This window comes from Meles meles, chromosome 12 (genome assembly GCF_922984935.1).
Source record: "Meles meles chromosome 12, mMelMel3.1 paternal haplotype, whole genome shotgun sequence".
In the NCBI taxonomy this organism is placed as follows: domain Eukaryota; kingdom Metazoa; phylum Chordata; class Mammalia; order Carnivora; family Mustelidae; genus Meles; species Meles meles.
Window position 1 is genome coordinate 32,226,985 of NC_060077.1, and position 27,740 is coordinate 32,254,724.

Below are 27,740 nucleotides of genomic sequence, written 5' to 3' on the forward strand. Positions count from 1 at the left end.
AAGGCATTGGCCATACCAAAGCCCAGAGTTGCTGTGTCATCACCCTGAGCTGGTGACCAGCTATAATCCACAGACACTTGGCTCAGTTCTCTTTGCCTCAGGTCCTCGCAAATGGTGTGGACTGACAATCCCATACCTTGGCACAGGGGCCAGCTTATAAATCAAGAGATCTTACAGCAAGGTCAGGTGGTAGCCCTCTACCGTGCCCTGTAGCCACAGTGTGTGACTGCCATGTCAGCACTGCGGAGCCTTTGGTGGGCGCCTGCTGTATGCTCAGGAGTACCCTTGATAGCCCATTCACGACAAGCACCCCAGTTGAGCACTGATGTCAGTATTTGGCCCTGTGAAATGCCTCCAGAAAACTCCAGAAACAGCACGAGGACAAAAGCAAAATAACCTGATATGAAATGCACGTGTGGAAAGGTTGGAAGGAGGAAGGGTAGGTCAGGGAAGACATAGCAGGGTGGCCTTTTTTTGAAGAGGAACTTCTGAAGAGATGCTTGCTGTACTGAGGTAGGGTGCTCAGACACCCTGCCCCCAGGTGAACCTTCCAGGGCTTCCCCTGCCTTACCCATACCCAGCATCTCTGGCTATTCTTGGCTCTCACCCCAGAGGAGGGTGTTGAAGGATGCCGCCTGGAGACTGACCGAGGGTACCCACCTGAGGTCCTAGTCCCTCTTGCCAGGGGCTGGGCACGACCCTGGGGATGTCAGGCCAACCTGGGTCTCCATCTCATCCACAAAAGATGAGCTGAGACAGGACCTTGGAAGGCTCTTAAGAGGCCTAAATGCTATTGCTCCATGTCCCACCATTTTAAGACAGGGAGACATGGGCGTGTTGAGGGTCTGCTATCCTACAGGGTATATTGCATAGGGGGCGGGTGGCACGAGGGGCTAGGAGGGGGAACGATGCGCTAGGATCCACTAGCACCTGAATATGGTGTCTGCTGTAGTCCCACTCCAGCAAGACGAGAGTAGAGAGTGGTGGGGTCAGCTAGGACACAGAGACGGTGTCAGGCCTGCCATCCTTGCTCTGGGAGATCTTCCTCCTGGGTCCCCAAAGCTCCCATGGCAGTGACACTGGGCCGGGAGCTCTAGTTGGCCCTATAACCTTTCTACCCTGCAGAGGAGAGACTGCCTGTCTGATGGTGGGCCCGGGCCAGGCCATGTCGGCCGGACGCTCCTGTGAGCTTTGTTGCCCTCTTCTCTTCCAGGTGGGCCATCGTTGGACTAACAGACCAGTGGGTACAAGACAAGATCACCCAGTAAGGATGTGCTCCCTCAAACTGTCTAAGGTTGGCCTGTGCTGTGGCCTTGGGTCTGGCCTGGCTGCAGCCCCATGTGGCAGTGGGATGTTGGATGGCAGAGCCCTGTGGAGGAGGGAGCGGGCCTTGGGCTTGGATCTTCCTCACTGAGGAAGGGCTTAGGACTAGGACCTGTGGTGGAGTGGTGTGTGGCCTGGTGTGGATGCTGTGTCCACCCTTGGGGAGCCCAGCAGATGGAGCCAGAGGTGAGGGAGGGAGCTCAGTCTCCCTGCTCTCCATATGTCCTTGTATGGGGGAGCTGGGAGGAGGAGGTGAGGGCCCCAGGAATCCTGCCAGGAAGGGTGGATGTGATCTCGAAGACATGGAGAAGGCTGGCAAGGACTGCCAGGAAGACTGGCATGGAGCCGAGTCCTCTTCTGCCTCTCAGTGGGCAGGCTTTGGTGCTCCCCATCCCTCCTGATGGAGAGCTAAAGGGCTACCTCAGAATATAGACACCAGGGAGGCGTGGGGTACTGGCACCCACTCTCATCCCCATTCTGGTAGCCATCAAATGGGAACTCCAAGGGAATCAACAGAGTCCCTTCCCTAACCTTATCCAAGGGCACCCTTGCCTATCATGTGGCACAGCTTTTGTGCTTACTGGACCCTTTATGTGTTTTGCAGAGATCCCTTGCCCCATTTTCCTGTCTCTCCCACCCCACTCTGCCCACCAGAGTCCTGCGGTATAGCCCAGGGACCAGGAGGGTTCTGAGTCTCACAGGCCTGGACACCTTGCTGAACCTTGCTCCCCCTTTTGTGTTCAGGATGGCATGGGGCACATGCACTTCCAGACACTGTCCCTTACCTGTGGCAGCCCCTCTGTTGAGGCTCTGCTGTCAGTGTCCTGCTCAGTGGCCACCAGCAGAGGGACCTGGACTGGGGTCTGTCCTCCCCTGCTGTGCTCAGGAGCACTTCCTGTGTGGGATCCACACCCTCTGCTGGGATTACTGACACTATGTGTCCATCCACTTGACTGTGGCTGGTGGACGGGGTTTTGGCCTCTCACCGTGCCCACCCTCAGGAAGCCTCAAAAAAGTAAGGGCCAGACAGCCACCACCCAGAGGAGAGTGGAAGGGGGACAGGGGCCCAGCTAGAGCACACCACTCCCAGTCTCCTCACAGCCACGGCTGCCAGGCCCCAGTGCTGGAGCCACACTTGGCTTCTCCGCAGTGGTGGCGGAGCTCCATCAGTGCCGGCAGGAACAGCCCGTGCGGTGGGCCAGCGCCGAGCCTGGGACGGGGGGCCCCCCCGAGGGAAGAAGTGAAGCCGCGTGGCCTGGCCGGGTGTGAGAGGAAGGCGCCCACCCAGGCAGCTGGCGGGGCTTTCTTTCCAGGATGAAGTACGTGACCGACGTCGGCGTCCTGCAGCGCCACGTGTCCCGGCACAACCACCGGAATGAGGACGAGGAGAACGCCCTTTCTGTGGACTGTACGCGGATCTCCTTCGAGTATGAGTATCCTTGCAGCTCAGGCTCGCTCAGCTCCACACTGCTGGTTGTGTCACGTCTGTGGGCCCAGCTTGTGGGTGGTGTGGTTAGGGCTGCGGAGTGGCAGGCGTGGATTGTGCTGCCAGGAGAGAGGGGCCCTCGTGTGCTCTCCAGGCCAGGCAGAGCACCAGGGACCAGGGAGCGGCCACTGTCCTGGTGCTTCTGGGTACCTTTGGCTCTGAAATGCCAGCCAGTGCTGTGTTTGGCAGCATCACCTATTTCTTTAGGGCTTATTGTGGGCCTAGTGCATGTGGACAGGTGCCTTGCAGGGCCCACCTGTGCACCATGGGTGGTTTAGCAATGAGCACAGACTCTTGCCAAGCCAGTCAGCAAGAAGTAAGCCAGCATATGATTACAGAGCACCAATGTTTCCTGAGAAGAAGGTAGGGCATTGATAGAATAACCAGGGCCTTATTGGGTGGCAGTGCCCAGGAAAACCTTCGGGAGGCCACATCTCAGACTAAGACTTAGCCATACTCCATGGGATGGAGGATAACCTGGGCCAGGGCTGTGGCTGTGCAAAGACCCTGAGGTGAGCCTGAGGAAGGGGCTGGAAAGATGGGTGGGGTCTGAGGGTCAAAGGGCCTAGGGCAGTGGGAGGTTGAGGGGGTTGGGGAGTTCAGTTCTTTGTGCTTCAGAGGTCCCTGGGCTGCTGGTTGTGGAGAGACAGACTGTTGCAGCCACAGGTACAAGGCATGGCTGGGAGCCTGGGTGCTTTGGTGGTGGGTAACGATGGCAGGAATGATGCTGCCCTGTGCCTACTGCAATGGATGGGGACCAATAAACGTGGGTCTAGACAGGTCAAGTAGGAGGTGGTCATAACATGTCTCAGAAGAGGGGCCAGATGTGAGGCAGCAGAGATCCCAGGAAGGAGAGCCCCCCAGGACCTGATATATGACATCTGGGTATCAGGGCCCAGCCATCAGGGGGGCAGCACAGAGGACGGAGCCCACCACATGCCCAGAGGCCAGGCCTCTGGGGGCATGTGCGTTGGCATATGTCAGAGCGTCAGCATGACTGGCATCCTGCTGAGGCCCTTGGAGGAGGGCATGAGGGGCATGCGGGCAGATAGGATCGTCCTCACACAGTCTCACTCACAGCCCCACCAGCAGTAAAGAGCATATTGAAGAAGTAGGGTGAGAATGGGAGTCCCAACAGAGAGACAAGTGTGGGGGAGGCCCGAGCTAGGTGTAGCACAGGGAGCAGATGGGATGACAGCCTGGACTGCCCTGTGTGGCCACAAGGACTCTCTCTGTCACCACAGGACACAGACTGTCAGAACCCCTGTGCCTCAGTTTCCCTGTCAGTCCAAGGGTGATAATGGTGTGTGCCCACTCCCTTACACGCTCTCTATATGGGTCAGGCTAAACCAAGAAGTTCAAAGAGTGCCAGGTTACCCATGTAGTAACGGGCTGTGTGGACAGGCTCTCCTGGGATGGGTGGAGCCATGTGCAGCCAAAGCCACAGCCTCCTTGACTGCCCCAGCCTCCGCCTGGCACTCTACCAGCACTGGTCCCTCCATGACAGCCTGTGTAACACGTGCTACACCGCAGCCAGGTTCAAGCTCTGGTCTGTGCATGGGCAGAAGCGGCTCCAGGAGTTCCTCGCCGACGTGGGGTGAGTGACCACCTTGGCCCAGAGGCCCCCGTCCCTCAGCCCCCAAGGGAAAGTTCTCTCCTTTTCATTGTGACCGACATCCAGGGGCTGCCTGTTTCTACCGGAAGCACCTCACCTGAATATCATCCGAATATCATCCCTTGTTTGCATGTTCTGGGACTCCTCACAGGGTGCTTTCCGTCCTCTGGTGTCTAATGATCTCCCGTCTGAAGCCAGGTCGCTTATATGACCAAAGTTCATTATCTTTCCAGCCTCCCCTTGAAACAGGTGAAGCAGAAGTTCCAGTCCATGGACATCTCCTTGAAGGAGAATTTGCGGGAGATGATCGAAGAGTCTGCAAATAAATTTGGGTAAACACATGTTTTTCTGTATTAACCTTCCTTCAGGCTTCAGCTGTACCCACATTCCTAAGATAACTCAAAAGCACGATTGCACAATATGAGTGTGACCTGTTTAGCCTTTCCCAGAGTTTTGAGTTCTCTTTGGGTTAAAAGTAGGTCCAGAGCTAGAGAAGTCCAGGTCCTTAAATCCTGGGGCCAAGGTACAGAGCTCTAGTTTGACCTGGTCTAGCCCTTACTGAACACAGGAAATGGCCCTGGGAAGGGCCCACTGGGGCCAAGTTCAGGCAAGCTCTGCCTAGAGAGTTCTGTGGCTACTCCTAGCAACTTTGGATGTAGGAGGGGGCCACGCACATCCCTGCTCTGTCCCCCAACCAGTGAAACAGCTTTGGACAAGGCACTCAGTGCCCTGGGTTACAGGACTGGGATGTCAGGTCTTCTGACCCCCTGCATTCCAGGACCAGAATGGTCTTGCCATGAGCATTAGCAGAGGCCAGGGAGGGACAGTAGTACATCTGCTGGCCTGGCCTGGCAGTGAGAGCTCACCCAAACTCAGTACTCCCACACGCACACAGGGATGACAGCCATGTTGCTTTCTCCCACTGCAGGATGAAGGACATGCGCGTGCAAACTTTCAGCATTCACTTTGGCTTCAAGCATAAGTTCCTGGCCAGTGATGTGGTCTTTGCTACCATGTCGCTGATGGAGAGCCCCGAGAAGGACAGCTCTGGGACAGATAACTTCATCCAGGCTCTGGACAGTCTCTCCAGGTAGTGGGTGTGACTGTGGGGCACTGTCCCCCCTCCACTCTCCCTACAGGCCACCTCTGGCCCTCAACCTAACACTCTTCAGGGAGGCAGGTCACAGGGACCCCAGGGTGTGGTGGTGACTGTGTTCTGCAGAAACTGAATCACAGTCTACCAGAACTAGGGGTGCATGTGACACATTTCCCATCTATCTCCAGTATGTGTCATTTCCTCTTGAATCCTTTTAATCTCCTTTCTTTTGATTTAAAAAAATTCTTTTGTTTTCACCTCCTTTTCCCTCTTCAGACATTATTTGTGGTGTTTATTCAATCTTGTGATTTTTATGATTTTCATTCATCAGTTATTTTCCTTTTATTTCTGATTTTTTCTTATCTCATTTCCTGAGATGTCTTATTTTATTTATTTATTTTTAACATCTTTTAGCTTGCTTTGAAATAGAACAATACAATGTTGACCTTTTGGGAACATATCTTTCTAGAGCACTTTCATTGTTGATAGGGATGCTGTTCTGCTCCTTTTTTCTGATAGTAACTTTGAGAGGATTTGACCTTGGTCCTTGTCTGTTGCTCATTTTTTTGTGTGAATTTCACTTCCTTGACTTATTCAGAAGAGGCATGATTCAGACAGCTTTTCTAACATGAGAGAACTGCCACTTCTGTTGCTTTTGTGCAGTGTTAAAAAATGTAAGGGTCTGCTTTCTGAGGTATCCTGGCCCTGTTCTCTAGCATACTTTTTTAAAGCAGCTTTACTGAGCTCTAATTCATGCGCTATATAATTCGCCCATTTAAAGTGTTCAGTTTAATGGCTTTCAGTATGTTTACAAAGTTGTGAAATACCACCACTACCTAACTTCAGAACATTTTCATTGTCAGAAAGAAAACCCTGTTCCCCTTAGCCATCACCTCCCAAATCCTCCATCTCTCCCAGCCACATATCAACTGTCTTAACAGATTTCCTATTTTGGATATTTCATAAAAATGGAATATAAAGGGACAATCCACGGTCCTTTATAATCATAAATTTGAGGCTCCTTTCCCTCAGACTAATGTTCTCAAGTTTCATCCCTGTTATACTATGAAGGAATTTCTTGCCTTTTTACTGCAAATAAGACTCTTGTCTGGACATATCATATTTCATTCATCATATGATCAGTTGACAGACATCTGGTAGTTTCTACTTTTTGACTGTTAGGAATACTGCTGCCAGAAATACACATAGATACATTGTGTGGACATTTATTTTCACTGCTCTTAGGTATACACTTAATTGCTGGGTCATATGATGAATCTGTTTAAGCTTTTGAATAATAGCGAGACTGTTTTCCAAAGTGACTGCATCATTTTACATTCCATTCAACAGTGTATGAGAGTTTGAATTTCTCCACATCCTTGACAACACTTGTTATTGTCAGTTTTTTTCATTGATAGCCATCCTGGTGTGAAGTGGTATGAAGTGCTGTAAAGTGGGATCTTGTGGTTTTTATCTGTGTTTCCCTCATGGCTAATGATGTTAAGTAGCTTTTCATGTACTTATTGGCCATTTGTAGGGCTCATTTGGAGAATTGTCTTTTCAAGCCCTTTGTCCATTTTTAAATTGAGTTGTCTTTTTATTACTGAGTTATAAGAATTGCTTCACATATTCTAAATACAAATCCCTTATCGAACCTATGGTTTTCAAATAGTTCCACCCATCCTGTGGGTTATCTTTTCAACTTTCTTGATGCTGTTCTTCGAAGCCCACTTTTTTTTTTTTTAAGACTTTTTATTTATTTATTTGACAGACAGAGATCACAGTAGGCAGAGAGAGAGGAGGAAGCAGGCTCCCTGCTGAGCAGAGAGCCCGATGCGGGGCTCGATCCCAGGACCCTGGGATCATGACCTGAGCTGAAGGCAGAGGCTTTAACCCACTGAGCCACCCAGGCACCCCGAAGCCCACGTTTTTAATCTTCATTGTGTTCAAGTAATCTTTATTCTTTTGTTTCTTACGGTTTTGATGTCATATCTAAGAAACCATTTAAGAGTTTTATGATTGGGGCCTTTACATTAGCTATGATTCAGTTGAGGTATATTTTTGTGTCGGGTGCAAGGAACGGATTCAACTTAACTCTTTTGCATGTGGACATCCAAATTGTTCTAACACCATTTGTTGAAAAGACTTCTTTCTCCCATGGAATCATTTTGGCAACATGTTGAAAATTTTAAGTGTGGGAATTTATTTCCAGACTCTCAATTCTGTTCCGTCAATCCGTATATCTACCCTTGTGGTAATACCACACTGTTTTGATTACTATCACTTTATAGTAAGTTTTGATTAATCCGTGTTCCTTGAATTTCCATATGCATTTTAGGATCAGCTTGTTAATTTCTCCAAAGAAGTCAGATTGCATTGAACCTATAGATAAATTTGGGGGGTATTGCTGTCTTAACAATATTAAGTCTTCTAGTCCATGAACATGGAATATTTTCCCATTAACTCAGATCCTCTTTAATTTCTCTCAACAATGTTTTGTAGTTTTCAGAGAATGAATTCTTCTTGTACTTCTGTGTTAAATTTATTCTTAAATATTTTATTCTTTTTGATGCTATTGTAAACGGACTTGCTGTCTTAATTTTTGCCTGGTTATTGCTATTGCATAGAAATACAGTTGATCTTTGCAGATTGATCTCGAACCCTGCAACATTACTGAATTTGTGTAATAGCTCTAATGGTATTTTAGTGTATTCTTTAGGATTTCATATATACAGGATTTTGTTATCTGCACATAGAAATGGTTTTACTTCCTCCTTTCCAATCTAGCTGCTCGAACTTCCATTACTATCCCTGTGCATTTTTTTATGGGAAACTTTTTTTTTTTAAGATTTTATTTATTTATTTGACAGACAGAGATCACAAGTAGGCAGAGAGGCAGGCAGAGAGAGGGGGAAGCAGGCTCCCTGCTGAGCAGGGAGCCCGATGCGGGGCTCGATCCCAGGACCCTGAGATCATGACCTGAGCTGAAGGCAGAGGCTTAACCTACTGAGCCACCCAGGCGCCCCTCCCTGTGCATTTTTATCTATACCTTCGTTTTCTCTTTTTATATTGTCTCTATCTTACTCAATTTTGATTCCATTCTCAGCACTTTCTCCTCATGTGGAAAGCAGCTCTGACTCCGGGGCTAGACCGCTCTGGACCCCCCCTAGTCTTTACCATAGCCCCTTGCACTTCACCACAGCTCCTTGCACTCACCTGTCCTTGGACAGGGCAAAACTCTCGCTTTGGCCTGCTGTTCCCCAGTTGCCTGAAATTTTCATCATTCTTAGGTCTTGCTACTTCTCTGCTCCCTCCCATACTGACTCCAACAATACAACAGTCTTGTGGCCAGTTCCCCCTGCTTATATTATTTTGAGGTCTGTAGTGTTCCTTTATTATCTTGTTTTGTTGTGAGAGTTTTTAGTTTACAAAGTGTTGTTCTACCTATGTTTATCTAGAAATTTGAGGAAATGCCATAACCGTAGTATCAACTGTTGCTGTCCTCATTCCAGAGTTGATGGAGCATTTTTAGACATTGTCTACTGACTTCTTGCTAGGAGAGGACATTTATTCCTCTTTTGCGCTCCTTTCCCCTCCTGTGGGTACAGTTATGCCACTATTTGTAGCTCCTTTGTAACTGTAACTTGCCTACATCTTGTTCCATCACCATTGTCTCGTCTCCCTACTTTTTAAGAAGAGGATATTAGCATTCTTACTTTTCTCTTTCCCCATAACTTTCACTTTGTAAAATTTATACTTTTACATTTTCAGGGTTAATAACACTTAATCTTGGGTTACAGAATAGAATGTAAGTCATCTCACCCTTGGCTATATGTAGATTCTAGATGATGAAAATCTATAGTAATACTTCATTGTGCTAATAAAATATAACAGAGTCCCTCATGCAGTGATTACATTACTTTCTGGTACTGCTCTTTGTTTTCCCTGGAGATCTTAATTGCTTTCTTTATCATATTCCATTTTCCCCAGCTCTCCTTCCAGGAGATATTCCCTGAGTCCTTTTTGTCCAGGAAGGCCTGGGGTTCTGTCTTCTGACACCAGCCTGGACCTGCAGCTCTCTAGGCCTGCCGTTTGCTGCCACCATGGTTGGCCCTTGACTGTGCCATGGGTTACAGCCAGTGTTTCTTAGGATCCTTATCTTTGGTTTCTTCACTCTTTCATTTTGTTAGAGCACAATTCTCAAGTAACTTTTAAAGACAGCACGTGTGGAGTAAACATTCTTAGTTCTTGCATATCTGACAATATCTTCATTCTTCCCTCCTCTGGTTCCTGGTGTAGCTTATTTACAATTCAATGCTGAAGGTAATTTCCAGGTGACTGTGGATTCTATTGCTCCCCTGTCTTCTAGCAGCAAGTATTGCTAATTGAAATCTGAACCTTCTTGGTTCTTGTTTCTTTGTAAATGCATTCCCATCCCACCAAAAGAAGCTTGAGGGATTTTTTTCTTTCCTTTTCAGTGTTCTGTGATTTCATTATGATGTGCCTAGGGTGGGTCTTGCTTCGTGGATTGTACTGGGTTCTCAGGCGAGCCCTTTCCATCCAAAGTCCTGGATTTTTCAGCTTAGGAATGCTTTTGTACTATTTCTTTACTGCTCCTCCCACACATACATACATCACATACATTTTTAATTCTTTCTTTCCTGGCTTCCTGGAACAATGCTCTGCCTCTGACTTGTGCCTTATGTTTTCCATGTCTGTCTTGTTATCAATGTGAAGGATGCTTCTTGACTTTATTCTCTAGTTTTTGAGTGAATTTTTAATTTTTTTGCAGTCACTTTACTTTCCACAAATACTTCCAGTTTCTGATTGTTCCTTTTTCATGGCATCCTGTTAGTGATTTTTGAATTTCTTAGTTGCCCAGTCTCTTTGAAGATATTAATTAGAGTTCATTTTAAGTTTTCTTTTGTTCTCTAAATCATGTGTTTCATCTAGGGTCATTTATTTAGGGCACAGACATTTCCGAAATATCTGGTGGTCCTCACTTTCAAGAGGGTGGCTGTAGAAGCCTGGTGAGGCCCCAGGTCTTTGGCATAGCCTGCTGGCTACAAGGCGTTGCTTCATCTTGGTGGGTAGGGTGTCATTATGACACTTTGGAGCTCTTAACGTCTGGATACACTTCTCCACAGAGAGTTCATTTTATGTATTTAGAGAAGAACCCTCCTTTCTGGGGGAGAAGGATAAAAATCCACCCATCAGGTAGGGGGGCACTGGTCCTCCGTTTTGCCCTTACCCTGGCCCTGCCTCTGTCAAAGTCCTCCGGGCTTTCCAGAACGTCCTGGGCAGTGTCTTCCCTCTGTTGGCTTTCAGTTTCCTGTCTTCTGATGCCAAGAACCCCTTCCCACCTTTTATATTGGTCACTGTGGATTTATACATGTTTTAATCCTTCCTTCCTTCCTTCCTTCCTTTTTCTTTCTTTCCAGAGAGAGAGAACATGAGTGGGGCTGGGGGAGGTGGTTGGGCAGAGGGAGAAGCAGAGAATATCTTCAGCAGGTTTCATGCCCAGCATGGAGCCCAGTGTGGGGCTCAGTCTCACAACCAAAACCAAGAGTCAGATACTGAGCCATCCAGGCACCCCTAATCCTTCCTTTCATATGTTAGAGAAGGCAGGAGGAAAAGAGTGAAACTCATCCCCGCCCAACCTCTTAGGAACCAAGTGTTCTGTTTGTGCCTCTGCCAAAGTTGTGTGTCTGCCCCGTTATAGGAGTAACCTGGACAAGCTCTACCATGGCCTGGAACTCGCCAAGAAGCAGCTGCGAGCCACGCAGCAGACCATTGCCAGCTGCCTCTGCACCAACCTTGTCATCTCCCAGGGGCCCTTCCTCTACTGCTCCCTCATGGAGGTCAGGCTTCCCGTGGACAGATGGGTCCCAGCACATGCCTACCAACAGCACACTCTAACTACCTCTGTGTCCTCCCTGTGCAGGGCACTCCAGACATTGCGCTGTTTTCCAAACCGGCATCCCTGACCCTGCTCAGCAGACACCTGCTCAAGTCCTTCGTGTTTTCGGTGAGGAGCTGGGTGGGTGGATGCCAGAAGGTAGAGACTCAGAGCTCTTGACCTCCCTGTCCCCAGGACAAGTACGAAGGGACCTCGTGGAGGGTGTGGGGCTAGGGCTATGTTCAGCTCTGCCAGATCAAGGAAAGATGAAGTTGGCAGTAGCACAGACTCGCTTCCCAGCAAAAGTTTGTTTTCTGGCCTGGCTTTCCATTTTCCATGAGCGGTTCCATCTTCTGTATGGCCTAACACCCTTCTTTTCTTGGCTAGGGACACCCCTCTCCCCCGGCCCAGCTAACATGAGAGCCTCACTCCACTTCCTGGGTGAGGGTTTACACTGGGGGCTACTTTAAACAAAATGTTTAATAGGAGGTTGACATCTCCTATGGCCAAACTGACCTATAAAACGATTGGCTGATGATTATGTGAAGACAAACAAATGATGACAAAAGATGGACTAGGGACAAAACACGAGCTCGAGAGTCCTCGAGCCTCTGTTCAAATCTCAGCCTCCTCCTTTACCACTTGGGTGACACGAGGTCAATTATTTGATCTCTGAGCCTCAGTTTCCTCATCTGGAAAATGGGCGCGTTTTTCCACAGGACCCATCATGTATCAAACTTTTTTTTTAAGGTGTTATTTATTTCTTTATTTGAGAGAGAGCATGAGCAGCGGGGAGGAGCAGAGGTAGAAGCAGACTGCCCGCTGAGCAGGGAGCCAGACACAGAGCTGATCCCAGGACTCTGGGATCATGACCTGAGCTGAAGGCAGATGCTTAACCAACTGAGCCACCCCGGCACCCCTCAGACATTTCTTGAGCAACCCCCACCAGCCAGGCTCTGATGTCATAGGATGACCAACTATCCTGGTTCATGCCCTGGGATGCCCCTTCAGTCCTGGACAGACCAGGATAGCTGGTCACCTTTGTTGTAGCATGTGGGTGCCGTGGGTACAGCAGTGAAGGAAACACTTGAGTCTCCGTGTCAAGGGAGTATACATGCCGGCAGAGGGGACAAATGAGGAAAGATTTTGTGCAGTGTCAGATGGTGGCACACACCATAGACAAGCTGAAGCAGGATGAGAGGGGGGGTTGGTTGGGGAAGGCCTCCGGGAAGAGGTGGCAACTGGGTCAGGACCTAAAGAAGGTGAGGGAGGGAACCACCAAGGGGTGTTGGCACAGAAGAATGCAGGGAATAGGGTATCAAAGCCTGGGAGGTGGCTGCATGGGGACTCGAGACTCTCTGGTGAGAGAAAGCCCCTGGAGGCTTTTGGGGAGCAGGTGGCTGACCCTGTTAGGGCTCGTAGGCCCTGAGTGGAGCGATCACTCTGTGAGGCCGTGATTAAGGGTGCGCTTTGCCTCCGCAGACAAAGAACCGGCGTTGCAAGCTGCTGCCCTTGGTGATGGCTGCGCCCCTCAGTGTGGAGCAGGGCACTGTGACTGTGGTGGGCATCCCCCCAGAGACTGACAGCTCCGACAGAAAGAAGTGAGCCAGGTTTTGCGTCTCCTGGGCATTGGGAGCCCCAGGGATGTCACTGGCCTGTGGGTTCTGCGGAGTTAGGGGATCTTTTTGCTCAATGCCAAAGCAAGGACAGTCTCTTCCATCACGTGGCAGGACTTGGGGGTTTAGCTGTGTGGGCTGCAGAGTTAGCCATTTAGCTTTTACCTTACCCCTTGACTGGACTTTGGAATGCTTCTAGTTTGTTCAAGGCCTCCCTCCCAGGCAGTGGTGTCTGGCTCCCCGAGGAGGACCAATGTCAGACCACCCCCAGGAGAGGCTACACACCTACAGTGAGGTGTGATTTGGTGTCCCAGCTCTGTGTGGCCTTGGGTGGGAACCCCAGCCCTCCCTGGTCCTCAGCCCTCTTCTCTGAGGAGCAGCTTATACTGAAAATCTGAGAGGTTTCAGGTCACCCACCCCAGAAATTAGGCTTCACCGGCAAGTTCCTCGAGACCAGCTCTATGCGATGCCTTCAAAACCCTCATGAATGATCATTCACAAAGAGTGTTGTTTGGGCCTCACACTAACCCTTGAGGAGAGCTGGGCAATGTCTCCCATCCCCAGCCCCACCCGGGTGAGTCAGATTCCCTGCTCAGTGAATCCCAAATCCAGGCATTTGCCGAACACATTTATTTATTTATTTATTATTTTTTATTTTTTAAAGATTCTATTTATTTATTTGAGACACAGAGTGAGTGAGAGAGAAAGTACAAGCTAGAGGAGGCACATAGGGAGTGGGAGAAGGATGCTCCCCGCTGAGCAGGGAGCCTCATGTGGGACTCAATCCCAGGACCCTGGGATCATGACCTGAGCTGAAGGCAGACGCTCAACTGACGGAGTCACCCAGGCGTCCCTGCCAAACACATTTAAAGGTTCAGTTATAAGAGCTGGAATACGAGAAACCTTCAGTGGTGTGTGAGGGATGTGCACCCCCAGATGACCTGCCTGCCAAAGCTTGCTGCCCCGCTGGAAGCTGAGCTCACTTGTGCCCCCCCCCCCCATGGTTTGGGCAGCGGATAGAGGGTCCAGCTCCAGCCCCAGCAGAAGCTAACACAACTGCTTAGTCACTCAGACCGTGGGGTTGTGGCTGCCTGTCCTCCCTCAGCCTTTTCTTTAGCATCTAGGAAACATTTTGGATTTCCATCAGTGGTGTAGTTCTATTTTGTTTTCTCGCCAAGCATCAGCCCTCTGTGCACATTTTTACGAAAGTGATTTCTAACCATAGGAAGCCTGTTAAGTGGATGACAGTTTACCTGTCATCACGTATTGGACGTTCAGGCTGTTTCTGACTTTTTGTTATAGACAACGTACCGGTAGGTTTGTGAATGTGTAGGCTCATCTTCTTGCGCTTTTGAGAAGCTTCTTTCACTGTCTTCTCAATGTTTCCCCTGCGTCTGCTGGCCCGGGTTCTTGGCATCCTTCTGTAGCAAGGTCAGGTTTTCTCCTGCCCCCTCCTATCCACACCTGGTATTGACCTACAGGCTAGATCCTCGGGATTCCCTGGTTCTCCCTGTGGCTCCCTTCATGCTCTGTGGCCTTGTGACTTATCCCAGGGGCCTTTTGATTTATCCCAGGGGCTAATGTCACCACCCTTGGGGGTCTTTGTCTCCCTGGTAGAGTCAGTACCCCAGGCCTGGTGCTCCCCAGCACATCCCAAGAGGTGACCTTGGTAAGATACTGACAGCTGGCAGCAAGACACCCCCATCCAGCTCCCTGATGCGGTGGCTTAGGGAGAGAAGGACTACGCAGTGTCCTGTGCCTCTCAGTTTTCCCAGTTAGCTCTTATTGGCCTCTGCTGTGGAAGACACTGGTCTTGGATCCAGATCAGCCCTAACCCTGCTCTTGTGAGCTTTGACCTCCTTCTGTGTCTGCAAAGGCCATTTAGTTGGGAGAGACAATGGACTTTTTTAAGATAAGTGCTTGCATGTTGCTGGGCTGCTTTCCAAAGCCATGCCGTGGGTCTTGGATTCATAGTCACACCGGGCGGAGCTGGCCAGGGGCTCCTGGGCTGCGTTCTCAAGGAAGCCAGCAAGCCCTTCCCCCATGGGCCACCACGGCCACCTGTGTCCTCTATCTAGCCATCGATTTGTTGCTTATGTGGCTGTCCCGGTCGGTGGTTAGCTCTGCCTGCTGTGCCCAGTCCCGTGTGAGAGTTACTGTGGGGACTGTGGGGGCTGGGAGCATACGCCCCTCCTCTGCCCATCCTCCCTGACTGTAGCCAGCCCAAGAGTCCTTTCCCCATGATGCTCTCCCTCCACGGCCAGCCCTTACTGCCTGCACAGCCCTGAGCCCCCCAGGGTGGGTGTATGCTCCTGGCCATCTCCCTGCCCCAGACCTTCGCACTCAGCAGCCCAACAGGCAGAACCGGCGGCCAGGGAGGAGTCTGGGCCAACTCCTATGGTCTGTCCCAGCAATTTAGGAAGGTTCATCACAGTGGGAGGGCCCCCAATATCCCTCTTATGTGTCTACAGCTTTTTTGGGCGAGCGTTTGAGAAGGCAGCGGAGAACACCAACTCCCGGACGCTACACAACCATTTCGACCTCTCAGGTAAGAGTCTGGGGCACTGGGGCCCTTACAAGGTCAGCACTGGCCTTGAACCAGGGAAGCTGGCATTGCCAGAAATACCATGTCAGCACCACTCTCGCTTTCCTGGAGACAGCCCTGGACCTGGCTGCTTCGGCGACTCAGGGAGCTCTAGGATGCGTAGGACCCTGTGCTTCCTCTCTGGGCCCTGATGGGCAGCCAGGGCACAGGGGGAACAGGTGTTGCCCATAGAGCCGTGGGCCTGGTTTTGACCTTATAGTCTACCCTTGAGAACACTTCCCCGAGGAGTCTGGAGGACTGTCACTAGAGCCCTCTGGGCCAGCCTCACCCATCAGGGTCACCTTACACTCCAAGGCTGTGCTGGTCACCACTGCAGGCCAGCAGCTCCTGTCTGTGTGGTTGTGAAGGGTCCTGTATCAGGCTGCCATGTGGTCCTGTGTGACTATCTGGGCACTGGCTCTGACCTAATGTTGCATGAGTCCAGGGAATGGAAGAGCCCAGTCCAGGTGGTGGCTGTGCAGGCTGGCCAGTGCTCCCCACGACACCCCACAGCTTCTCCATAGCCCATTGTGGAACATGGGTTATATGGGGCCACATTTGCTTTTTCTTCTAGCTGATAGATTTTTTTTTTAAGATTTTATTTATTTGACAGAGAGAGACACAGCGAGAGAGGGAACACAAGCAGAGGGAGTGGGAGAGGGAGAAGCAGGCTTCCCGCCGAGCAGGGATCCCAATTTGGGGCTCAATCCTAGGACCCTGGGATCATGACATGAGCCCAAGGGAGACACTTAACGACTTAGCCACCCAGGTGCCCCAGCTGATAGATTTTTTAAGACCCACCACCACTTTGTATCGGTGTGCTTGGGCTGCCCTAACGACATAGCATAGATTAGGGGGTTTAAACAATAGAAATCTATTTCTCACTGTCTGGAGGCTTGAAGTCTGAGATCAAGGTGTACACAGGGGCTGATTCTTCTGAGGCCTGAGGCCTCTCCTTAGCTTATAGATGGCCATCTTCTGGCTGTGTTCTCCCATGGTTGTCCCTCTGTGTCTGTGTCCTAATCTCTTCTTATAAGAACCCCAGTCAGATTGAATTAGGGCCCATCCCTTTGATCTTGTTTAAAGATCTTCAAAAGCCTCATCTCCAAATCCAGCATGTACTGCCTGAGGTGCTGGGGGTTAGGCCTTCTACACATGAATTTCAGGAGAATATTCTTCCGCCGGTAACTCCCACCTGTCAGAAAGGACAGTTTCTTATGTCACAGCGGCTGATCTGTTACAATTAGCCCCTGGCATCAGAGACCCCATGTTCACCCCAGCTGCCTCGGCATCTGGAGCTGCTCCTTCATGCCAGGTCCACTCAGGCTGCAGCTCTGTGTTGGGTGGGTTCACCCCTGCGGCAACACCTCCATTCTTACTTTATGCCCGAGATGTGGGGGAAGCTGGTGCTGGCTGGCCTGCAGGATGTCCCAGCTTCTCACAGGGAGAATTTGTGCGCTGGTAGTCACTTGGCTTCCCATAGGGGAGGAGAGCTGGGGGGGAGGGGACTTCATAGCAGAGGGCAGGCAAGCACCCTCCTGGATAGGCTGGGCCTGGGTTTGCTGGAGCCATGGCCCGTGACACAAGTGGCTCATAGGACCAGGCTGGCCTGGTTTTGCCCTGTTCGATGAGGGCCCCCGGAAATGGGGGCAGTTCGTGTCATGTTTCCCTTCTACAGAAGAGGATACTGAAGCAGAGAGACTGACCAGAGCAAAGCTGCAGGCTGGCCTCCTGCCAGACCTCAGGGCCTCCTGCAACCCACGATGGGGCAGGGAACTGTGTCCAGCAGGGCAGGAAGGCTGTCTCTGCCCGGATCTGTTCTAAACCATCACATCCCTGTGTCCTCTCCATTGGCTGCCACTGCTGGTCCCCTAACAGCCTGGAGGGCCCTCCCCACAGACTGTGACCCCAGCCAGCCTCACCAACAGGGCAACCAGCCATTTCTGAGGACTAAATACAGAGGACAGAGAAACACAACCTCTGAGCTCAGAATATTCCAGGCCAATAAGGGGCTGAGTACATTTTGGAATGCGCCAGAGGGTGGTTCCCATCTTGGATAACCAGAAAGAGGGAGTTAATATACCCTGCCTTGTTTTTTCTACAGCGCCTCACTCTCAGCCCTGCTCCTCCCCCTCACGAACTGTTTTTCTTTCATTACTTCAGTAATTGAACTGAAAGCCGAGGATCGGAGCAAGTTTCTGGATGCGCTTGTTTCCCTCCTGTCCTGAGGGTGAGATGCGGGGGAAGGGTGGGATGCTGGAGCGTTCTGGTGGAGGGGGGAGTCCTGCTGCACAGCCGGCCCTGTTGAAGTGTAAAGAGAGCCCCCCATTCCCTCCTTTTTCCCTCCTCAATCCAAGGCTTCTTCCTGTGTTTCAGACCCAAGCAGGGTTCCTGAGGAGATATGGGGGCAACGCCTTTTTCCCAAGCGTGTCTGTCCTTGGGCTGGTGGCAGTGTCACAGTGGAATATTACTGAGGGAGCTAATTTCATTAAGCTCCTGGGACCCCTTCAGCAAGAGCTGGCATTTACCCTCTCCTGACCGCACCATGGGCTGGGCATCAGTGAGGGACATGCTGGCCTCCTGGCACTGCTGGGAGAGAAGGCGACCCTTAGGGATGGGGAGCCTCCTGGAGCTTGCCGCCTTTTGCAGCCTTAGATCAGGCCCTGGGCTAGGGCCCACAGAGGCTTCTACCCAGGCTCTTGCGTGCTAGACTTAGGCGAAAACAAAGCTATTGGCAGTCGCACGGCTGATAACTAGGAAATGTTGTCTCCGTGGGCCTTGCATGAGTGTGAGGCTGTCACTAGGCAGTCCATGATGATGCTCCCCAGCCAGGGCTCTTCCCAGTGCCACACATGCCAGCTCTTTCTCGAAGGACCTCTTAGCAAACGGGCCAGGCAGCTGCTCCGTCCCTAGGGCCCACTTCTTAGCCCAGGGCCCCCCACACTGCGATGCCCACGCCCAGCCCTGCTTCTCCCTGAGCCCCGGGCTGGACTCACCACTGAGGCAGACGGGCCTGTCAAGGCCCTGATGTAGAGGGTCCCCTCCCACTCCCCCACCATCCCCTGTGAGCTGGAAGCTGTGGGGGGCAGATACCCTTCCCCTGCTGGGGCCTCAGTGGGCTCTGCTGAGGATGGTATAGGAGACCTCAGGGACCCACAGTCCCTCTTTCAGGGTCTGCAAGGGTATATAGGGCTTGGGGTGGGGCTTTGGGCTCAGATCCATTGGGTATTTAGCAAGGTGTGCTGGGTACCTAACTGGGCTCTGGCTGTTTCCTCAACTGGAAGGGGAACAACACCCCATGGACAATATGGGTCCATTAGAATATGGGTGTAAGTTTATGACCCACATCAAAGGTTACTGGCAGGGGCTCTCAGGCAGGCGGCTGGTGTCTGTGGCCTCGCCCTAACCTGCAGACTGCTTAGTGATGACACCAGCACTGCTGTGTGTCCTGTCACCAAGACTCGGTGCAGGGTGGGCCAGCCGGGCAGGGGGAGAAGCCTTGTGAGGGTCCCCTGGGGCTGAGGCAGGGTCTGCAAGGGTGATAGGGTGGTGAAGGGCCATGAGGCCCTGAGGGTTCTCAAGCACGTGACAACCTGGACCCCGCTGGAGGGGTGAAGTGAGGCTGGTGGACACCTCTGTGGCTCTAGGGTGGCTCTCCCCCCAGGGTCACCACCTCTCTCCCCTGTGAGTGGCGGAGGCTACCCAGAAGCAAGCCCATCAGGACAGGGAAGGCCTGTGCCATTTGTTTAATTCATAGGGCCATCAGAATTGTTGAAAATACACTTATTTTTTCTTTTCTTTCTTCTCTAGAGTTTGATCTCTGCAGACACGACCTCCTCCTTATTTATATTAACTGGATTTTATTTAGACTCTAAGTTATGGACATAGTTTTAGATGCAGGGACAGCTGGTTTTTAATGGAATAAAATGTTCATTTTAGTTTTGGTGCCTCAGTCTGGGCTATGGTCATAGGGCCAGCACTTGTTTTTGTCCTGAGCTTTCTGTGGGTACAGAGGAGCCTTTTCCTGTGCCTGGGAGACCTCGAGGCCCAGCAGTAAATAAGCATGGGGGATGGCCTCCAGGCTCCCTAGAGAGCAGTGAGTGGAGGCCAGGCAGCTTAGCACCTGAGCTCCACACGGCTCCTGCACCAACCACTGCCCAGCCATGACAGCTGGGGCCTGGCTCTGCCCTCCCACCACCTCTTCCTTTCCTCCTGGCCCTGGCAGCGGCTCAGGCCCACCCTCCTGACTGTGCCTGCCTCCCAGACCTTACTTCATGGCCATCATCTCACCCTTCCGCATCTCCTGTCCCAGTACCCCAGCCCCCGCCATCCCCTCAGGCACATGGTCTCCCCCAGGCTTAATGGGACAGTTGGGCAGATAACAAGTGCAAGGTCCCCACCCTTCCTGGCTGAGGGGCCCTGGACGGAGATAGCTTCACCACATCCTGCTCATAGAAAGTTCAAACTGGACAGAACCATGGCAACTTCAGAGTCTTCAGAAAAACAAGAGTTCTCAGAAGAGCTGTGCCATCAACTGGATCCACTCTCTGACACTTCCCAAGAGCCCCTGCGAGGGTTGAGGGGATCTGGAGGCAAAGAGGATGCCATTCCTGCCCTTTGGGGAGGAGAGAGCTGTTCACATAAGTGGCAGAGGCGGTCTGGCTACTCTGCCTGGGGGAAGGGTGCTGGTGAAGCAGGCAGGCTGGAGCGACATGGCCACCTGGGTGTGGCACCTGGGGCCTTAGGCAGGAGGAGGCAGAGTGGTTTGGGTAGGCTTTAAGCTGGTAAAAAGCCCAGAAATAGTGGCCTGGAACTGAGGCGACAGATGGATGGAGATAGGTCACAGGGTAGCCCTTAGGAAGGGGTAGGCGCACAGAGGGGTTGGCTGCGTTGGAGGCCAGCTCCTCTTGCCTGACCTCTGGCAAATGGAATGTGCTCCTGTCCTTTCTGACATGAGTCAGGCAGCATCAGCTGGACTCCCCAGACCCTTAAGCTGCCCACCTTGAGCATTTGCATCATTGGGACTGTACGGCTTCCCTTCGGAATCCTGCTGATTCCTGGGGCCTGAAGGAATTGGAGACCTCTGGGCTAGTGTGGGATGCAGCCCCACCAAGGCCCCAGTAGTCACACACTTTTGCACTTGAGGACCGTTTGTGGGCCTTGTTGCACAGGCCCAAGGGGGGCTGCCATGGTGGGCAGCTGAGGGCCTCTGGACCCATCCTGCTGCAGCTCATCCCACTGCAAGGAGCTCAGGCTACCAGATAGTTCGGCCTCCCTTGAAGTCCACCTCCCTGGCTCTGCTGCAACTCCTGGGATTCAGGGCAGTGTTCGGACTCTTCCCCTTCCTCACAGTGGGGAGCCTGGCCAGGCCTGGGTGACTCCTTGCCACTGGATTTGGTCCAAGCATTTCTGGACAGGGCCCCCAAGGCCAGGTTTGGGGGCAGATGCCAAGCCCTGCTGGCTGGGCTTGGAGCTCCTCCCTAGAGGCCCAGGCTAGCGCTGGCTCCCTGGGGGGCGCCACTCACAGGAGGAAGGTTACACAGGGCGCTTCCAGCAGGGGCTGGCACAGAAGTGGTGCTAATCAGCACAAGTCTGGGCTGGCTGCCAGGCCAGCAGGATGAGCACAGGCCCCGCACAGAGCTGTGCTGAGACTGGCAGAAGAGCCAGGACCAAGGGGCTGGAACCCTGCCGGGGCATTCTAAGCAACCTGCACAAGTGCCTCCTTCCCATAGCAACATGCTTGCAGTCTTGCTGCTAGCTCTGGTGGAGCCCAGCACACATCCTGGATTCGCCCCTGTTCCTGCTGCACTGTTGGCCGGAAGGGCCCAGTCAGTGCTTTACAGCTGTCTGGCCATTTGGTGCGATCCACAGATTGGCAAGCCCTGAGAGGACAGCGGGAAAACACCCAACCTGTGGGGCATGGAGCCAGCCTCTTAAAACCAGCAGCCTGGCAGCCCACCCTCGACTTTCTGCATCCAAAGACCCCACACTGGCTGGGGGGGTGGGGGGTGGATTTCCAATCTGCATCCTCTCCTGGGGTCTGCATCGTCCTCTCCCCAGGCTCTTCTGACTACACATCTCCCCTTCCTGGGTTGCCGAAGACTGTAGCTGTGCTTCCCACCCAGTAGGAAGGTGCCTGGGTGGCAGGGAGGGATGGGTCAGGCCACGGATCTTCTGGAACACAGGGGCAGTGCTGGGAGGTCTCAGAAAAGGCCTTTCAGGGAGCATTTGGTGGCCGGGTGGATGAAGGGGGCTGCTGGGCATGAGTGGTGACTGGACAGAGAACAGGACACAGGTGGGAGGGTATTCAAACCATTTACTAAGCAAATTCTTACCCTCCCCACAAGCTGCAAAGGAGGGCAGGGCCCCAGCTCCACACTCAGGATCTGGTGCCCATAAGCATCTCCTGGGGAGCTGCCGGGGTGAGGCAAGGAGGTCCAGGCCAAGTCTTTTAGTCCCCCTGGGTTCAGGCCCCCGCTGTTGGGGGAGAGACCAGTTGCATACATCCCTACGGCAGCCCAGGCTGGGGTCCCTGCGCTCTCTGTCTGCCCTGCTGGGATCCGCAGGAGCTGCTGGTGAGGATGACGGCATCCAAGACCCTGAGGGTCGGGGAGGGAACTGGCATTTCAGTCCATTGTCCACTCAGCCAAAGGGACGCGTGCCCCACCCACATTGGAGTAAGCTCTGCGCACAGAAAAAGAAACCGAGCAAGTCCTCTCAAGTGTGTGGCTCCTGTTCAGAGCAGGGCGCGGCCCAGGTCCCGACTAGTTGCTACTGGAGAGAACGGGCTGCGGGCGGGAGCAGGGTCTCGGTCGGTCGGTGTGCCACGTCCAGGCGCAGAGCCGGCCATGCCGCGGGAACCGCGCGGGGCGGCCTCGCCTCGGATGCCGTCCATGCGGGGCTCCCCTAGCCAGTCGTCCGGCTCGTGCGAGGGGCCCCGCCGAGTCCGGCCCCCTCAGACGTAGTTCTTCTTGTCATAGTCGCCGGTGGCCGTGGGCCGCCGCGACGCGGAGTACTTGACCGGGAAGCTGAAGTCGGGGCGGCCGGCGCAGACCCATGCACCGCAGCAGACGAGGCCGCCGCCACACATGAGCAGCGCGGAAGCCGCCCAGCCAATGTACAGCGCCGCGCCCAGCTCGTACTTCTGCGACATGGGCACCGTCGGGTCGTAGAACTCGCGGACCACGATGTTGGCGAACCAGCAGAGCGGCACGAGCGCCAGCAGCCCGCAGAGCGCGTAGAGCGCGCCGCCCGTGAGGGCTACCCGCGCCTTGGCCGGCCCGGGGGCCACGCAGGTGGTGCACTGCGCGCCCGCCAAGGTCACGAAGAGCGCGACGAGCGCCAGCAGCACCGCGCCCACGGTGAGTGCCCGCGCCGCCTGCACCTCGGTGCTCAGTGCCAGCACCGAGTCGTACACCTTGCACTGCATGTGCCCGGTGCTCTGCACCACGCACGACATCCACAGCCCCTTCCAGGTGGTCTGCGCCGTCACGATGTTGTGGTCCAGGAATGCAGTCACCTGCCACATGGGGAGCCCGCACGCCAGGATCAGGCCCACCCAGCCCACCAGGCACAGCACCAGGCCGAGGATCTCCAGCGCCGCCGACCCCATGGCTGGAGGCGAGACGGGCGCCCGACGGCCCCCGGGCCTCCGGGCGGGGCGCGGCGGTGCCTCGGTGGAGCGGCTTGGCGCCCTGAACCGTCCCTGGTGCCTCTGCGCCTGGGCGCTCGGCTCACCGCCTCCTGTCCGCGGTCCGGGAGAGTCTGCTGCACAGCCTCGGATCTGCGGGTGCCTGTGAGGGGCTTCCCATTTGAATGTTCGGGGGCGGATTCTGCCCCGCGGCCCGGCCCCTGGTCCCGGAGCAGCCAATCCGCGCGCGGGCCGTCGGCCCTTAGCCAATCACTGGCGCCCCCGGCAACTGGAGTTAGGGAAACCATTGCCCTTGGGGGGTAGCGGAGGGCACCAGGACAGTTCCTCGCCCGGCCACCGCCCCCGAGCCCTTCACCCGCTGTTGTCCAGAGCTCGTTCCGGACTGACTTGGGGTTGCTGAGCGCGCGCTCCCCGGGCCACCTCCCTGTGTCCCAGCCTCTCCATTTCAGGAGCCTCCTGAGTGTACCAGCTTCCCCCGCTACCTCCCGAGTGAGTGAAGGTCTCTACCGCCCAGGCCAGCTCCGCTCTTGCCTGGCCAAGGTCTGCGGGAGGCCCCACCATCACCGTCGCGTAGAGGTTTGCGTGAGGGACTCTTGGGCCCCTTTTCCTGGGTTAGCCAAGCGCAGCTCGGCCTATTACTACAGGAATCTCGCCCTGGGGTCCAATCCCATCCCTGACCCTTTCACCACGCCCTTACTGCGCCGTTTCCCCCTCAGTCCTGGCATTGTGTCTCCCAGAGACCAAGAGGCCGGCTGTTTGGGTCAGGCTGGAACCTCCAGGTCCTGACCAGCGCCAGTGCCCAGCGGGTCGCCGCCTAGCTGGGGCCTGAGGCTCCAACAGGAAACAGGTGGAACAGGGATCTTACAACCACCTCCGGAGACCCCCACTCTTCCCCTGCCGCTGGGACTTCCCAGACCTCTCAATCTCTGCACTGGTCGGTCCTCTTCCTGAGATGCTTCCCATCCCCCAGCCTTTGAGGCCCAGCTCAGGCGACACCACTTCGGGAAGTCCCCAGTGTTCTCCAGTCACTCTACAAGCAGGCTGTCCTCCTAGGAGCAGCCCGTGGCCCCAGGCTTGGGGGTCTACCCGAGCCCTCAGAGAGGAGAAACACAGAGGGACACAGAGGTGCTGTGCTCTGCCCTCCCACCGGTGGAGGTGCCCTGGCACCCCAGGCCCCAGGCCACCCTCCGGAAGCCAACTTGGAGTTTCCTGGCCAGGAGGAAGAGCCCCCATCCTCGCTAGAGGCGGGAGGCTCGGGATTTCCGGGCATTCTTCTGCACAATGGCCCAGCCGTTTCTCGAAAGGCCCGCTGGGATGGACATTGGGCCCCCCTGAGACTCAGGTGGGGGCACCAGACCCTGCAGCCCAGAACCCCATGGGGGCACCAGCCCTGTTCTGGCAGCTCCCTCCCCACTCCCCATCAGCCCTTTTGTTTCCAGCAAAGTCTGTACTCAGTCTTGGACTGAGGTGGCTGGGACCCTGGTTCTTTCTTCTTGTCCAGGGTGCTTGGCTCGGCTGGACAGGGTCCTCTACAAAGAAAGCCTGGACATTGAGGTCAGCCACAGCCTAGAAGTTTTGCTAAATCTGTCCCTCCTGGGACCTGATTCCTTCTCCCTCTGCATATGGCTCTGAGATAAGGCCAATACTCTGTTCATCCAGCATGGGGAAACACCCAAGGCAAGTTTGCTGGTCCATGAGTGTGAAGGTGGTGGGCCCGGGGGAGGGGGGGAGTTTTACCGCTTTCCTCACCCTCCAGCCTCCTTGGTCCCTGCACAGGTTAGGGCTCTGTGGGCCACTGGCTCTTCCCAGCCATCCCCTCACTGCTTCCCTCCTGCTACAAACTCCTCGGTCATTCTCCCTCCACTTTCCCAATTTTGCCTCCTCCTGTCCACACCAGGGAGCTCAGCTGTACCACGCACCCCACCTTCCCAATACTACTCCCTCCTGGCCCAAGTCCAGGGACCTTGCCCAAGGTCTCCCACCACACTCCACACTGCTCTCTTCCTGGGATAACTCCTGTAGCCTCCTCAGGCCAGCTGGGCCCCATCCTTGCCCACTCAGTCTGTTCTCCTCAGGGCAGGTAGGCCATGCTGGCAGGCCCCTCTCCTGAGGCCCTTCTGCCCAAAACCCACATCATGGCTCACACTGCCCACGGACAAAGTGCTGGGTCCTGGGAGCTGCCCAGGGTGACGTCTATCTGCCTGTCTGCCTGTCTGCCTTGGGCCTGACCAGTCCAAGACCACACTCTCTGTGCTCTATCCAGACTTGCCTTTGTTTGGGCCCTCAGGCTGGTCTGGCTCTCACCACGGCCTCTTAGGCCTGCAGTGTATCCCTCAGGTGGAGGCTGCTCTTGGAAGTTGTGCTGCTGAGATCAGTTGTTCTTGGATGTCTTTCTGCCCCTGTCTCCCAGCCTTGCTCCCTGAGGCCCAAGTTGGAAGTGTCCGTCCACTTACTGGATTTCCCCATCACTACCCAGGATTGAGCTTCCTCGCAGGGGCCGTCTTTATGCATCTCTCTCTGGCGAGGGGCTTCCTGTGATTCATGGCTGACCTCTGGCCATGCCACCCCTTCTAGCCAGCTTGGAGCTGCAGCCAGCATGAGGATCTCCCCCTTTGCCTGCCTACCTGCCCCTCGCTCTCCACCACCTTGGGCCTATCCCAGGGCTCACCCCCAGCCTGGCACCCCAAGATGGCCCCAGTGAGCCTCCATCTCTTTGCAGACAGCTTCACAGTATTTTGGGGACTTGATGGAAAGGCCTCAGTTTCCACTTATCCCCATCAGATTTCTGTCCCAACACAACTGTGTTGGTTGTGGCCCAGGCCTGCCATGGAACCAGAGCCCCCTCAGAGAGGCCCAGCCCGGACCTAGGAGGGGCACGAGATGTGCCTGCCCTCCCTTCTACTCATGGTGGTCTCCTGACCACCTGTTTCGCACTGAGCTCTGTCTCTGGGTGGAGGACATACCCAGCAAGCTCCTGCCCTCAACCGGTAATTGGGTAGGGCCCTTTCAGGTGTGTCTATGGCCATGGGGTAGAGAGATGGCAGTGTCATGCAGAGGGATAGAGCCCTCTCTAAGGAGATAAGAGTTCAGCCAAGATCTAGGAAAGAAGTTCCATTCGAGAGTCCAGAGGTGGGAAGGGGCACGGTGACTGGGGGGCCCATGAAGCTCCATGAGACAGGGACAAGACAGTGGGCAAGGGCCTGCTGGTGAGGTCAGAGGGCTCTAGGGCTAGGCAGGGTCATGACTCCTTGATCTCTGGAGAGGGGCTCCCAGGCCAGCACACCAGCCAAGGCCACCTGCTCATCTGCCGCTATTGTTCTGCTTTCCCAGGGGAAGTGCGGCAGGATCTCATTAATTGTGTGGGGGAAAGGCCTGAATCAGCAGAAAAGCCAAGTTTATCTTGAGCAGCTGCCGACTGACCCTGTGCCAGGGTGATCCAGTGACCTTCCAAGGACAATCTAAATTTAGGCTCCAGATTCCTGGGGATTGGGGTTAGGGAAGCTCCTAGTAGCCAATTTCATTTCAGGGGAAGTGAAAAACAACGTTCCTTCTATCTTTTGGCTTCAAAACAGTTAAGGATGTTTTCCTCCAGTGGAGCAGAAGTTTGTGGAGTCTCTGATCACAGAACTCCCCCACCGGTGCTCTTTCTTGGTAGCTGCCCAGAGGCAGCATGAATCCTCAGATCACTTGGCCCTACTCTGGGGGCCGAGAAGGGGGACAAGGCTTGCGATGATGTGCAAAACACCTTTTGACAAACAGTCAGTGAATTCACAATTCAGACTAGTGAATTGACCTCTCCTTGCCTTGGTTTCTGCATTGGTAACAAAGCCCTCCACAATGGAGGCTGCAAGTTTGGAGGGGAGGCCATCACCCCTCCCTGGCCCTCTGCTGCCATTCCTGAGCACACTATGGGGTCCTGAGATGTTCTCTCTGACTCCCTTGACCTTTGCAGATCATCTGACTTCAATCCTCAGAGCAGGAGCCACTGGCTGTTCGTCCAAATTGGAAGACATTGTACCTTAAACTTCTCCAGCGGGTAGAGGAGTGAGGGGCATGGAGCTCTGGTTGACAGAGACCTAGGGTCTTGTAGGTCCCTCGTACCTTCAAGGACTATAACAGATGGTAGTCTCTGCATAATCCAGGACCCCTTTGGGAGTCTGGAGGAGGTCAGCCAATGGCAGTAGTGTCCTCAGGGGCAAAAAGTGGCCCTCCACCCCACTCCCACTCCTCACCCCTCATATCTGCCCTGGTTCCATGACCTCTTTGTCCACCTTCTCTCTCTAAACCCCTTCCTTCTCTGATTATTTCCTTCTCTGCATGCTGCACTTTGCAATAATTTTAGATTCTTTCCACTTAAAATCATAAAGTGATTCTAAATTCTCTTTTTTCATTTAGCATCATATTATAAACATGTCTACACTTGTTAAAAACACTCTCGGGGCACCTGGGTGGCTCAGTGGGTTAAAGCCT

General features: G+C 53.8%; 2 protein-coding genes across 2 annotated transcripts in view; one reads left to right on the top strand and one right to left on the bottom strand.

Moving 5' to 3' along the window:
- Window positions 1-19,546, top strand: part of CDC45 (cell division cycle 45) — a 32,856-nt gene extending 13,310 nt beyond the window's left edge. Inside the window, exons 9-19 of the mRNA XM_046025208.1 lie at window positions 1,214-1,264; window positions 2,637-2,756; window positions 4,275-4,406; window positions 4,658-4,756; window positions 5,353-5,514; window positions 11,243-11,381; window positions 11,465-11,548; window positions 12,902-13,020; window positions 15,507-15,583; window positions 17,783-17,849; window positions 19,430-19,546. Of these exons, the coding sequence (XP_045881164.1) occupies window positions 1,214-1,264; window positions 2,637-2,756; window positions 4,275-4,406; window positions 4,658-4,756; window positions 5,353-5,514; window positions 11,243-11,381; window positions 11,465-11,548; window positions 12,902-13,020; window positions 15,507-15,583; window positions 17,783-17,847 (1,048 nt within the window). The 3' untranslated portion in view covers window positions 17,848-17,849; window positions 19,430-19,546. The remainder of the gene's footprint in view (window positions 1-1,213; window positions 1,265-2,636; window positions 2,757-4,274; window positions 4,407-4,657; window positions 4,757-5,352; window positions 5,515-11,242; window positions 11,382-11,464; window positions 11,549-12,901; window positions 13,021-15,506; window positions 15,584-17,782; window positions 17,850-19,429) is intronic.
- Window positions 19,547-21,917: 2,371 nt separating this feature from the next.
- Window positions 21,918-23,487, bottom strand: CLDN5 (claudin 5). Its single transcript, XM_046024095.1, has one exon. The coding sequence runs from the start codon at window positions 23,229-23,231 to the stop codon at window positions 22,575-22,577; it is 657 nt and encodes a 218-aa protein (XP_045880051.1). The 5' UTR covers window positions 23,232-23,487; the 3' UTR covers window positions 21,918-22,574.
- Window positions 23,488-27,740: the final 4,253 nt, after the last annotated feature.

Excerpts from the sequence above, each read along its gene's own strand:
- CLDN5 (XM_046024095.1), bottom strand. The coding sequence starts at position 23,231 with ATGGGGTCGGCGGCGCTGGAGATCCTCGGCCTGGTGCTGTGCCTGGTG.